The sequence below is a fragment of the Euprymna scolopes genome, chromosome 24 (genome assembly GCF_053919585.1).
Source record: "Euprymna scolopes isolate OS-2025 chromosome 24, ASM5391958v1, whole genome shotgun sequence".
Classification (NCBI taxonomy): Eukaryota; Metazoa; Mollusca; class Cephalopoda; order Sepiida; family Sepiolidae; genus Euprymna; species Euprymna scolopes.
In genome coordinates, this window is record NC_136505.1 from 91,772,382 (window position 1) to 91,784,936 (window position 12,555).

Below are 12,555 nucleotides of genomic sequence, written 5' to 3' on the forward strand. Positions count from 1 at the left end.
TAAATAGAAGAACGAAAGGTGTTTTTTATAAAGGTATAGAATAGTACCAGGTATAAAACGTTTATGAGTTGTTTTTGTTGTTTTTTTTTTTAATTCTTAATATAAATGAAAGAAATAAAAAGATTGCCGATGTTGGTTCATCGTCGATGTTACCTGAAGCAAAAAACAGGAGGTAGAGAATTTGACCAGCCATGATGAAATAAATAAGATTCGACGGACAAAAGTTTGATTCCCACTTGAGTTGAAACGGAAAGCCATCGTTTCCTAAAACTGTGCTGTTACATCGTCCGAGTTTGGAAAACGCACCAGTCTTTTCAAACGCAGGCAAACAGGATCCATTATAAACACCAAAGTTGGGATGGTCTTGGTAGCAGAATCCACATGTTGGATCAGATACACACTGTGCACACGTCCTGCCAAAGAAAGTGATTTTTATTTTGTAAGTGTGAATTTGTATTTTTATATTTTGGATATAATGAAAAGGCTATAATTAAAGAAAATTTGAAGGTTCTACTTATAAACACTGGCAACAGGAACTGACCAATTAACTGGAGCCACCTTCCGCTAGTAACCAATCAGAAACTGGAATCTCTCTATAAAAATATTGGATCTTTCAGAATTCCTACGCATAATTTTTCATGTCCACATGAGAAAAATCGTTGCTCTTTGTCTGCAAACTTTTAAAATCCAAGACTTATAAGGATCAGCTACTCACCGAAAACACGTTTCTTCATCTCCAGGACTTATACAGATAAGCTACCCATCGGAAACTCTCAAAATTAAACCTGGCTTTCAATACAAAATTTTAGATAGCAAAACTAGAAATGATATGCATATTACATTTCTTTTTGTCTGTGTTTCAGAAACTACTGGGCCAATCTGGCTGAAATTTTGTATGAACTTCCTTTTTACCTTTTTTTTTGTGAGTTCTTTCATGGAGATGTGGGAACAGAATGAGAGAGATGCTGGCAGGTATGAACAAAAAGACTTTGAACCAGAGTAAATAAAGACTGAGATATTACTTTTGCTCGTAAAAGTTGTGACACACAAACCTGCGTAATAGCGGACACAAACTGAAAGATGTAATTTGTATCATTCTATATATTGCCTCCTCGTAAATGTCCACGTCAAGTGTGAGTATTTCATTTCTTTCACAATCTCCTGTGCTATGCACATATTCGTCTTCTGCAAGGCATTTGGCATTAATAGTTATGCCATTCGTAACAACTGCATAACTTTAGGGAGATTCCATGACAGTTTAGATATCTCATATATAAAAATATAACATAATTAAATTGGCAATAGAATATGACCAAGGGGAGCAAACTCCTTTTCTTTCAGACGAGTTATCTCCCCTCTTAACTGTTATGGCGTTTTCTCATATAAGAATGGAACGACAGATGCTGACAATCACCATTAAGGGTATAACTTGAAACCCGTGTAAATGAAGATGAAGATATTTTTTGTCAGTGATATTTGTGAAAACTCGAGTAATAGCGACTAAGACTGATAGCTGTAATTTGTATCATTCTATTTGTTGTCTTATATTAAATAAAATATCTACGTCAAATCAACTGTGGGTATCGACATTTCATCCATACTTTCTGCCATTCACGTACTACAAACTTATACGGAGCAGTAATTTTGGAAAGAAAGCTTTTATGGCTGAAGGCCTTTATATCTTCAAATGTTTATTCATAGTGTTTGGCTTGCTTGTTTTGTTTTATGGCATATCAACACTTTTTGGATTATTTAATGCCAAAACATATCTAGTGTTTTTTTTTGTTGTTTGTGGCATAGCAACCCTTTTGGGTTTATTTAATGCTGAAACAAAATGCCAAATATCGTATATCCTCGGTTGAGTCATAATAAAGATTAAAAAATTGTACTTAATGCCTTTCGTGAGTCACCCAGGAGATGACAATAGGGTTTGGCACTCTTTCATACATCTCAGTGTGGTAGGCAATTAGTTATGATTTAACTTTTTTTAAGTGCTATTAGGCAACACTAGGTAGGTACAAGTATTAATATGAAGGGTAAGTCTGGCACAAGGTTTCTATAATGAGTACTTAAGTGCCAAGCAGAGCTTAGAATATGAGAAATACAAACCTGTATTTTCCGCACGAAGTAGAGCTGACATTTGGTTCGATGAAAGACACAGAGGCTGAATGTACTTCAATTTGCCAAAAGGTAAGACTCACAATTATCAGGGAAATAATCACACCTGAAGAAAAAGGGTGAAAATTATGAGGCATACAACATAAACATATTACAAGGAAAATGGATGGAAATTAAAAAAAAAAAAACAAGTAAAAAATTGAAAAAACAAGGAAAATGGACAAAAACTTTTTTTAAAATAGTAAAAAATTTAAAAATAATGAAAATGGACGAAAATTTATAAAAAAATAAAAAACACACAGAAAATGAACGAAAATTAAAAATAAATAAAAAAATTGAAAAACAAGGAAAATGGACGAAAAATTTTTTAAAAATTGAAAAACAGGGAAAATGGACAATAAATGTTTTAAAAAAGTAAAAACATTGAAAAACAAGGAAAATGGATGAAAATTTTTAAAAAATAAAAAACACAGAAAATGGACGAAAATTAAAAAAATAAAATAAAAAATTGAAAAACACGGAAAATGGACGAAAATTTAAAAAATAGGTAAAAAATTGAAAAACAAAAAAATGAACAAAAATTAAAAAAACATAGAAAATACACAGAAAATGGACGAAAATTAAAAAAAAATAACTAAAAAATTTAAAAACAAGGAAAATGGACGAAAAATTTTTTTAAAAAATTAAAAAATTGAAAAACAAGGAAAATGAACGAAAATTAAAAATTATAAAACACACTCGGAAAATGGACGAAAATTTAAAAAAAAAAAAAAACAAGTAAAAAATTGAAAAACAAGGAAAATGGACAAAAAAATTTTTAATTAAAAAAAAAAAAAGTAAAAAATCAAAAAAAAGAAAAGGAAAAATAAAAAACACAAAAAAATCATCCTACATATTTACAAAGTCATAATTTGCTAATACATAAAGTATTGTCACATCTAGGCTGGTGCATCTACCACCAGTCTCTCCTTCTTAGACATGCCCCCGCCCCTGTCTTAAATCTAATAGGTTCCGCATTATCCGTCAAGCTCCAACAGTGTCGTATCCTTGTGCCTATTTTACAAGTACTTTAATGAAATATGCTCTGATAAACTTATTACAATTGTGCCCCATCGACATACATACTCCTGATTAACCCAACAAGTAGCAAAATCTCACACCTTCATTGTCAAAGTCTCTAGATGTCAGAAAGCCTTATATTTCTTTTAGTTTTTTCCTTGGACTTTAGAAGTCCCTTCCTGTTTCCGGCTTCTCTGAATGTACTAATCTGCTGAAGTTTAAATGTAATTTGAACAAACATCTCGCTACTTAATTTTTCACAATTCTGTTAGACATGATCCCAAAGAATAGTCCCCTAATTTCAAAGCGACAATTTTTTTGAGATGAAAAAGAGTAAAAGAAAATAAAATAAACAAAAATAAAATAAACAAAAATAAAATGAACAAAAATAAACAAAAATAAAATTAACAAAAATAAAATAAAGAAAAATAAAATCAACATTTGTATAAATTACTTTCTTTATGAAATTAACTTCTGAAAAAAAAAAAAAAATTAAAAAATTAAAAAATAGGGCACTGCGACACACGTGTCATTCTTCCTTGTGTGGTAGGCAATTAGTTATCATTAATTTTTTTTAACAACACCAGGTAGGGATAGCTAGTTATTAATATGCAGAGTTTTGTCTGGCACAAGGTTTCTGTAATGAGCTGACATTTGGTTCGATGAAAGGCACAAGAGCTGAGTGTATGATAACTACAACCAAAAATCAATGGAGTGTAAATATTGCTTCTATGTTATTCCTTGTGTGTAAGGGCAAAACCTTTCAGACTTTGCATGCAGGTGTGGAACCTTGCTGTTCTCTGTAGGGGCATCGGGGTGGAGTGGGGGGGGGTCTGATAAACACCTGCCAACTTACATGTTTACAAATAGCATAACCAACGAATGTTATATATTTGTGACTCTATACCAGTAAGTAGCAATTAAGTTGACTAGTGTGAATTTTGGCGAGGGGTTAACATTAGTACAGGTCAGAATAACCTAGGCAAATAGAAATAGACCAAGTGACCACCCAGAACCCAAGAACGGAAAAAGTCGAGGATATGACTAGAAGTAGGTAAAGAGGTATGGTGAGGGTACTGTGACGAGGCTATGGTCATGAGCACGAGAAGGAGTACATAATTTTTATCTTACCTGCAGTAGATGTCAACAGTAGTAAACGACGACCAATGCGCTCGACAAGGTAAAACCCAATAAAGGTTCCGAGGAAGTTTATCAAGGTAGGAATGGTTGACAACCAGACAGTGAGCTTATTATCATAGACACCAGCCATCTTCACAACCATACCACTGTAGAAGCTGTCAATTGAAAAAAAAATGTTGCAAATATATCAATCCACTATTATATAAAATGAAACTGTCAGTGTGTGTGAGAGAATTTGTTCCCTATGGACTCTGAAATGGCTCGGTTGATTTTTATAAAAGTTCACACAAATGTACTTCATGTATCTGCCAGTGTTCTTAGATAGATTCTGCATCAGAATGTCTTTGATAAGTCTCAATAATCAAAAAAAAATCCACTAAAAAAAACAAAAAAAACAAAAAAACATGCGATTTTGACCAAAGTTAACACCTTATATAGCCTAAAATCACAAATGCATTTGATAAAATTTATTATCACACAAGCAGAAAAGGTCAGGCATATAAAAATCCATAGAAGGTTCTTTGATATGACTCTTTATCTGTGCCTAAACCTAAACATAGATTCCATGAACAAAGCTTCTATCTTAGAACTGCACGTCTGTGGAATTGTCTTCCGTTTTCCTGCTTTCCAGCTGACTACAATATGGTTGTGTTCAAGTCTAACGTAAATAAGTTCCATATAAGTTAGCAAATTTACCGAATTTTCATTACTAATGATTACTATATTGTCCAATTTCTACTGTACACTCTTTAACCCTTATCCTTGAGTGGCCTCTTGGCCTTGATGTGGTGATGCCTGTGTAAAAAAAAAAAAAAAATGAATGTTTCTATTTAGAGCACTATTAAAGTATGGTATTTGACTTTTGTATTTTAAACTTTGATTCTATCCATCTATAAATAGAAAAGCAAAAATGTGTGTGTGTGTGTGTGTTTGTGTGTGTGTATGTATGTATGTTCGCTTTTGGTGTATGCCTGTAAAAGGCTTTTTTTGCCATGATTCTTGGTCGGCTCACTCCTTCTTTAAACTTTTTACATCACGTCTAAATGATAATATCTAAGAGTTACGAACGGGGGGTCGCGTGTGTATTCAATTTGCCCGACTTTCACGCTCTATTTTTTCCAGATTTTTAGATCGCCACGTGTATCTTTCGCTTTTCAGTATAAAAAAAGCGAAACTGGATTCGAATCGGCAGTTCCCAGTCATCTCCGGAAAGCGATGTAAACGTTTGGTCAGTGTCAGCTTTTCAGCATAATATCAGACAATTGCTTTCGTCTGGACACTCCCCTAATAAATGGGGAGTTGGTTTTCCCCAAACTTGGGTAAAAACAAACAAATCGGGTTATTGACCTCATTAAAAACTGTCCCGCAGAAAATGTTAACTGCTGACTAGCTATTGCTTACGTCGTCGTAACACTCAAAGAAAATGTTAACTCCACGATTTCTACTTGACCTCATTAAGTCATTAGGTGCGGGCACCTGTCAATTCTCTTCCTACTTAAATAAATTTAAATGTCTTGCTGGCCAATCGGTTAACGTGTCATGTTTTTTTTCACATTTTGTTTTCCAACTTCAGCTCAGGGTTTTGGGTTCGATCCTACCTACCTACCCAAACTTTTTCTTACCCCCCCCCCTCAGTGTTTCTCACCCGGACAATGCCGGATACCCCTGGTAGTCTATATATATAAAAACGAAAATGTGTGTGCTTGTGTGTGTGTGTGTCTGCATTTTTTTGTATGTCCACCAAAGGCTTTTTTCCGACTGCTTCTCGGCTTGCTCGCTCATTCTTATAACTTTTTATATGCTACCAAGATGATAATATCTAACACTTATGAAATGACGCCGTAAAAATCTTTTATTTCAGCCACTTTTATCTTAAATTCGCATTGTGAATTTGTTTTCTCTGCTACTGCTGCTGTTGCTATGGCATGATATTTGACCAAGAAAACCACCTGGGGTTTCAAACGTTTATTTTCGACTCTCTTAAGTCTCTGCCTTTGTAGTGTAATCGGACTATTAACCTCAAGGCTTTGGGTTCGAGCCTACTTCCTTCCCAAAACTTTTTTTGCTGTTTTTTGTTTTTGTTCATTTTTCTTTTAAATATTTGAACAGGGTAATTACTTTTAGTTTCGATCTAACCCTCCCCCAACACACACACACCTACAGTTTTAATATTATTTATGCCATTTTTTGTGTTTGCTGTTTTTTTCTTTTCATTTTTCAGATTGTTTTTAAAGAAGTTTTAACATTGTTCGTTTTGCATCACGTTTTTTTTTTTTCATCACGTTCGTGTTTTCTTTTTTAGTTTTTGTTTTTCCGATTTTAAAAATTTTAACATCGTTCATTTGCATCACGTTCGTTTGTTTTTTGTATAATATTTAAACAGGGTTATTACTTCAATTCTTTTTTTATTTTTTTTTTTTATTACATTTTCACCCCAAACAAGGCGCATTGCCACTTTGGTGTAGGGGGCTACTAACAGGGGCAGCAACTACTGGGGCACTATGTTGGGATTTGGGCAGCAAGATGTCGGTTCACATTGCACTTGAACTTTTGCATGTCAGTACAGTTGGGGAAGCAGAAACTTGGAATGGAATTCCAGAGTCTAGCGGTTCTGGGGAAGAAACTACTGGCGTAGAAAGATCTTTTACATTTAGGGATCTCTACTGTGTGGGGGTGGGATTTAGCTGCCTGTCGGGTTTGTCGAGGGTGTCTACGTCGTGGGGGCACAAGTGTCTGCAGTTCGTCAGAGCATTCACCATCAAAATACTTGTAGAACAGGCAGAGGGATGCAACGTTTCGTCGATGGGACAGAGGCTGAAGCTTAGATGCCAGTTCAGGGCATATCAGATTTGCGATTCTTTTTTTAACCTTTTTTTGATTTACCCACCCCTCAACACACACACCTCTAAACATCCAAGCAACGCAGAGTACCCCTGCCAGTTATATATAAAAATAATTTTATAAAATCAACAGTTCTCTACAGTGCAATGTAAACCATAATGTACTGTGGACTAAATCACTGTGGGGAGGCATGTTAAGCTTCCTCTCGGTGCACCACGATGGGTCCCCAACTAGAGCAGGCAATCAATCTATTTGATTGAAAAATAGGTGATTTCATCAGTTTTGATGGCAATAAAAATATGGGAGTGTGAAACGTTCAATCACCATTCAATCCCAAAGCAACGTCGGGTCTCCTTGCTAGTATTTAACTAAAAGCAGACAGATCTGATGACCCAAGAGGAAGGTTAAATTTTGACATTATGAAGGGATGAATGCAGAACAGGAGACTTTGATGGTATGGGCACACTGATCGAAGTGATGAGAGTTATTTGGTCAGTGGATGTAGAACAGTTACGGCAGCAGGTTCTCCCCACCTCGCCCAATGTAGGTTGAAGCATTGTTTAGTGTGTATAGGCCAAAGTAGATGTTGGTGCCACACTGTCTACTTGAATATAAAGTAGCTCTTTATATTCAAGTGGCAATATACATTGTCTGGAGTTAAAGAAGAGTAAAAAAAAAAAAAAAACTTTTTAGAATTTATTGAATACATGTTGAAACAAGCCCAGCATGCAAGGTCCCCCTCCATGAGTGAAAAAATTACTTTCACCATAACTAATGTTTGTGCAAAATTTAAAATACCCCCCCCCCACCAATCCAAGGTGTGGTTGTTGAGAAAAGTGCAAACAAACGAACAAACTATTTGGGGGCAATTTTACCCCTATACTACCTTGTAGGGAGAGAGGGGGGGGAGCAACCAGAGTTATCCTGGAAAATTCATTATAGCAAAAATTTACTTTCACCATGACTAATGTTTGTCCAAAATTTTTTTTAAATCCAGGCGTGGTTATTGAGAAAAGTGCGACCAAATGAATAGACAAACGGGAGTGAATTACTACGCCCAATCCCTCCTTTGTCAAGGGACCAATTAGGTTTTTTGATTTTAGATGGTAAATAAAGGTTAGACATGGTCTTGTTCGCAGTCCGGAGCTTGTATAGATTTGGAGGCGCTTTATGGGCCTGATCGCCAGATTAGTTACTTTATTGGGAAACAGGGAGTACACTTTTAAGAACCAACATCTATGATAAAAAGGCCAGTTTTCCCTTTGGTGTGTCTTTGATATGTGTGTATCTGAAAGTAAAAAACTACTCAAGGAACACCCATAAAGCTGATATATTCTTTCTCTGCATTGCTTTGGACAGAATATGTGCATCCCTCTCAACAAACACTGATCTCAATGTGATGTTGGCTGTGTTTTTTTTTTTCCTCTTATCTTTTCTTCTTCTGACTGTTTCTCATTACCGGTTGCCTAGGTGAGGGTGGGGCACCTAGCACTGTCTTACAAGTACAAAAAAAATAAAACAAGACACAAATTGATAAAAGAAAACGATTGTACATGCATTGCATTTAAACCAGTTGTGCTCAGTGTGTGTGTGTGTGTGTGTGTGACAATGTTGTCTATTGATAGTTGTCTGTGAGGCAGTTTTGTTGTCGGTTTATTAGTTCATTTCCTCATATGCTGAAGCTCTCCCAATCTGTTCCAGGCCGAAAACTTGTCAATCATCGTAAACTGAAAACTGTCCCTGAACTAACTCCTAAATTTATTCAATCGGGATTGGAAATGCTAAAAGTCTCGTCTCTGTCTCAGAGTGACTAATAAGTGGAAATGAACTCCCAGAATTTGCTAATGAATTTGTTGAATCACTTCCCAATATTTTCTTCCATTTTTATCTCTTTCTGACACTTTATGGTATCTTTGCTCTAAGGGACGTCGATATGGATACATTTGTTTTTGTCAGCTAACATACTTTCTAATTTTCTGCAGAGCACTACCGGAAGACAAAGCAAATCATTCAGTATTTCTATTGTAAAGCGATTTATTGAAATAAAAAGACGTTATTGAATAATAATACAAGAAAAATTAGCAAAATAATAAAAAGATAAAAATAACACAATTAGTCTTTATTTGCACTTTCAATAACAAAATTAAAAAGAAAAGTTTTATAAGAAATATGTTTATGAAATTATAAAAAATAAGTTCTTTTATTTGAATTTATATAATAAATATATGTTTATAAAAGCATAAAAGTAAAATTATTGAAATTAAAATAATATTTCAAATATCATAAATAAAAATATATCCAATCTATAAAAGTAGGAATGTTTGTGTGTGCGTGTGTCAGGATAACTCAACCTATATACTCAACAAATTTTTGATCCACAGACTTGAAATTTGGTATATAGGATATTCAGACACGTGGAAAACTTTTTGATCAGTTTTCATCCGAAAAAGGGGTCAAAATTGAAAAATTGGTACTTGGGGTGGGGGTGGGGGGGGGAGAATCGGATTTTTATCTGTTTGTCAACTGTTTCATGACTGCAGATATGCGAGTCGTTCACATGACAGCTTCTTTATGGAAAGAATAAGTAGGTTTGAAAACACTTTTTAAAGCGTGTCAAGCTGGCCTAATGGTTACCATACTTGACTCACTGTCTATAGGTTTTGATTTCGATGTTAGTATTTTTTTTTACTTACAAGAAGTGAAAAACAATACTTGCATGCACATGTCTCGGTTTCTTTTAATTTCTTTTATCTAATTTTTTTTCTAAAGAAATTTAACGGTACGTTTAATATCAGGCAACACCAGGTACATCTGCTAGTCTATCTATATATATAAAAGCAAAAATGTATGTATGTGTGTATGTTTGGATGTCTGCTAAAAACTTTCGACAGACGCGACGAAAATTCACTGTTTCACATCGAAGCTCCATCCTTTGCTCGAAAAATATCAAAACCTTGGCCAACAACGTTAACTTTTTCACCCCAAAATCGACAATTTTCGACAGGGGGGGGGGAGGTCAATAAAAACGGTCCTCTTGTGACAATGACTGATTCTACGCATGTGTCAGATGACATCGTGATCTGATTTACTTTAAATAGTTGAAAAACCGAAGAAATTTCGTGAACGTCGCCTTAGGCATTTGTGTATGTCTCACAAAGGCTTTTTTCGCTTGGAAGTGTTTATATACACCCTAGATAATAATATCTAGGATTTGGGAACGCGTGTCGCGTCTAGATTTATTTACATCGACTTTTATAAAAATCGCGCTATTTCGCTGTCACCTGTTTGTCCTGCTTTTTAGTATAAATAAAGTGAAACTAAATTCAAATGGTGCGTGTTCCGGCTTTTGTGCCGAAACGTTCAGAAAGCAATCAGCTTTTGATCAATGCAGTGGAAACCTTATATCAGACAATTGCTTTCATATGGACAGCCCTATTTTTTATCAGGAGCTGGTTTTCAACCCAACATCTTGGAAACTAAACCAAAACAAACTTGACTGCGGGATTGATATTTGACCTAATTCACTTTTTAGTTAATTCATCACGTTTTTTTTTTGTTTTATTTTTCGTTTTTGCCTCAAGGATTCGAGTTCGACCCCCCCCCCCCCACTCAAACTTTTTTGTTTTTTCAAACACCCGGGCACCGCCGGACCGTTCATTTTTTTGGTTGTTTTTTTTTTTTAGAAGTTTTAAGATTGTTTTTTTATAATATTTAAACAGGGTTATTACTTCGCTTTGTAATCATTTTACCCCCCCACACACACACGCCTCTAAAAACCCAGACAACGCCAGATACCCCCACTAGTCTAATATAAAATGTGTGTGAGTGTGTGTGTGTATGTACGCTTGTATGTCTTGCAAAATCTTCCAACAGACCAGTCAACAACCAGTCAACATCTAATGAAGAACCGCTCCTGGTTGGCATGGCCATCCAACCAACTCTCCTGACTAACTGCAAGTAACGTTACTCCTTTCTCAACTAATGAACTCGTATTCTCAATGAACCCTTATTCTTTCCTCACATGTATATTTATGTAAATAAATCTACATTCTTTCACTAATATATATCGGTATGTTTTTGTCATCATTATGCAAACTTTTGCTTCTCAATCCATTAAAAAACATGGAGGATGGGATCCCAGTTACACAAACAGGCCATCCTGTCCCTCAACAAATCTGTCTAGACTAAGGTAGTTTTTGTTCTAATCTAGAATGCCTCTTTTAGAGGGACGAGGTTTTTCCTGCCTAAAAATAATACTTTGTCCAACTCTGCTCTTGTATTCAGGTTTATAAATTGGAAAAACGTTTATTCATATTTGACGTAATTGTTGAATGCCGAGGTCAGGGGTTCTGATACATACCGAACGCCATTTTTGAGTAGCAAGCGTTTGAGTGTCACTTAAGTGTTAGAGGTGACCCCAGACGGAAGTCGATACAACCACGTAATTTCCGAATATATATTTTATATCCTATTTTTGGTGTCACTTCAAAATGTGAGGACTTATAATTTGCATGCAGATGAACTTGATCTTTCATCAAACAGCAATGACAGGAACTCTTTAGCATCTTTTTTCTTTCTTAAGCGATTGAGGTTGTGTTTGAATACAAAAACAAGAGACATTTAAGAGTAGGAGGTGACCCCAGAATGAAAGTCTAAGAAACCATGTAAACGCATGATAAACATTTGCTCACACGTGTTCAGGTCTTCGTCGCGAGCGGGCGGCCAGAGTCGCACAATGTAGCGAGACAAGCAAACCATCAATCTATTTGTCCATTTTTCTATTTCATACAATAATTATTTTTTTTGCACTCGCGCAGGTTCTCACTACTATTTTAATTTATTTATTTTTATTTTTTTTTTTTTGCTCAACCAACCCCCTTACCCACACCTCGACACACTCGGGCACCCAGGCTAGTATAAAAGAAAATAAATGAAAGACTCAAAAGGTTTTTCATGAAAAGAGAGATAACTCACATGATAATATTTATGCCAGACATCTGATTGATAATATGTAAGGAACAACCAAGCAAAAGGGCTCGTCGGACGGAAGGCGTTTGCAAGATGCTTACAAATATCCGAAAAGAGGAACTCTCTGAATAAAAAAGAAATAAAGCATTGAAATTCTACCAATGGAAATATAATATCAAGTGCAGCCTAAAATAAAAATAATACAGAGTTATTTCCCTTGCATCAAAGAAGAGAGAGTTATCTGTCCTTGGGTGAAATATGTCGGTCATTATAGTTTGGGAGATAAACAAAAGTGTCTCACATTACCGACTTTAATCATAATGCATCTAGCAGCTCCTACATTACCATCTATACTGTAAGTTAATAAATAAATGTGTTGTACAGTTATACGTACTTTCATCATTGTTGGTTTGTTATTAAATCGATAGC

The 12,555-nt window shown here is 35.1% G+C and overlaps 1 protein-coding gene across 1 annotated transcript in view; it reads right to left on the reverse strand.

The window, feature by feature from the left end:
* The window catches only part of LOC145246847 (proton myo-inositol cotransporter-like), an 83,828-nt gene that overhangs the window by 14,294 nt on the left and 56,979 nt on the right, over positions 1–12,555 (reverse strand). The window contains exons 4-7 of the mRNA XM_080108693.1: positions 12,133–12,250; positions 4,309–4,472; positions 2,110–2,224; positions 154–413 (exon numbers count right to left, since the gene is read on the reverse strand). Coding sequence (XP_079964819.1) covers positions 154–413; positions 2,110–2,224; positions 4,309–4,472; positions 12,133–12,250 — 657 coding nt within the window. The remainder of the gene's footprint in view (positions 1–153; positions 414–2,109; positions 2,225–4,308; positions 4,473–12,132; positions 12,251–12,555) is intronic.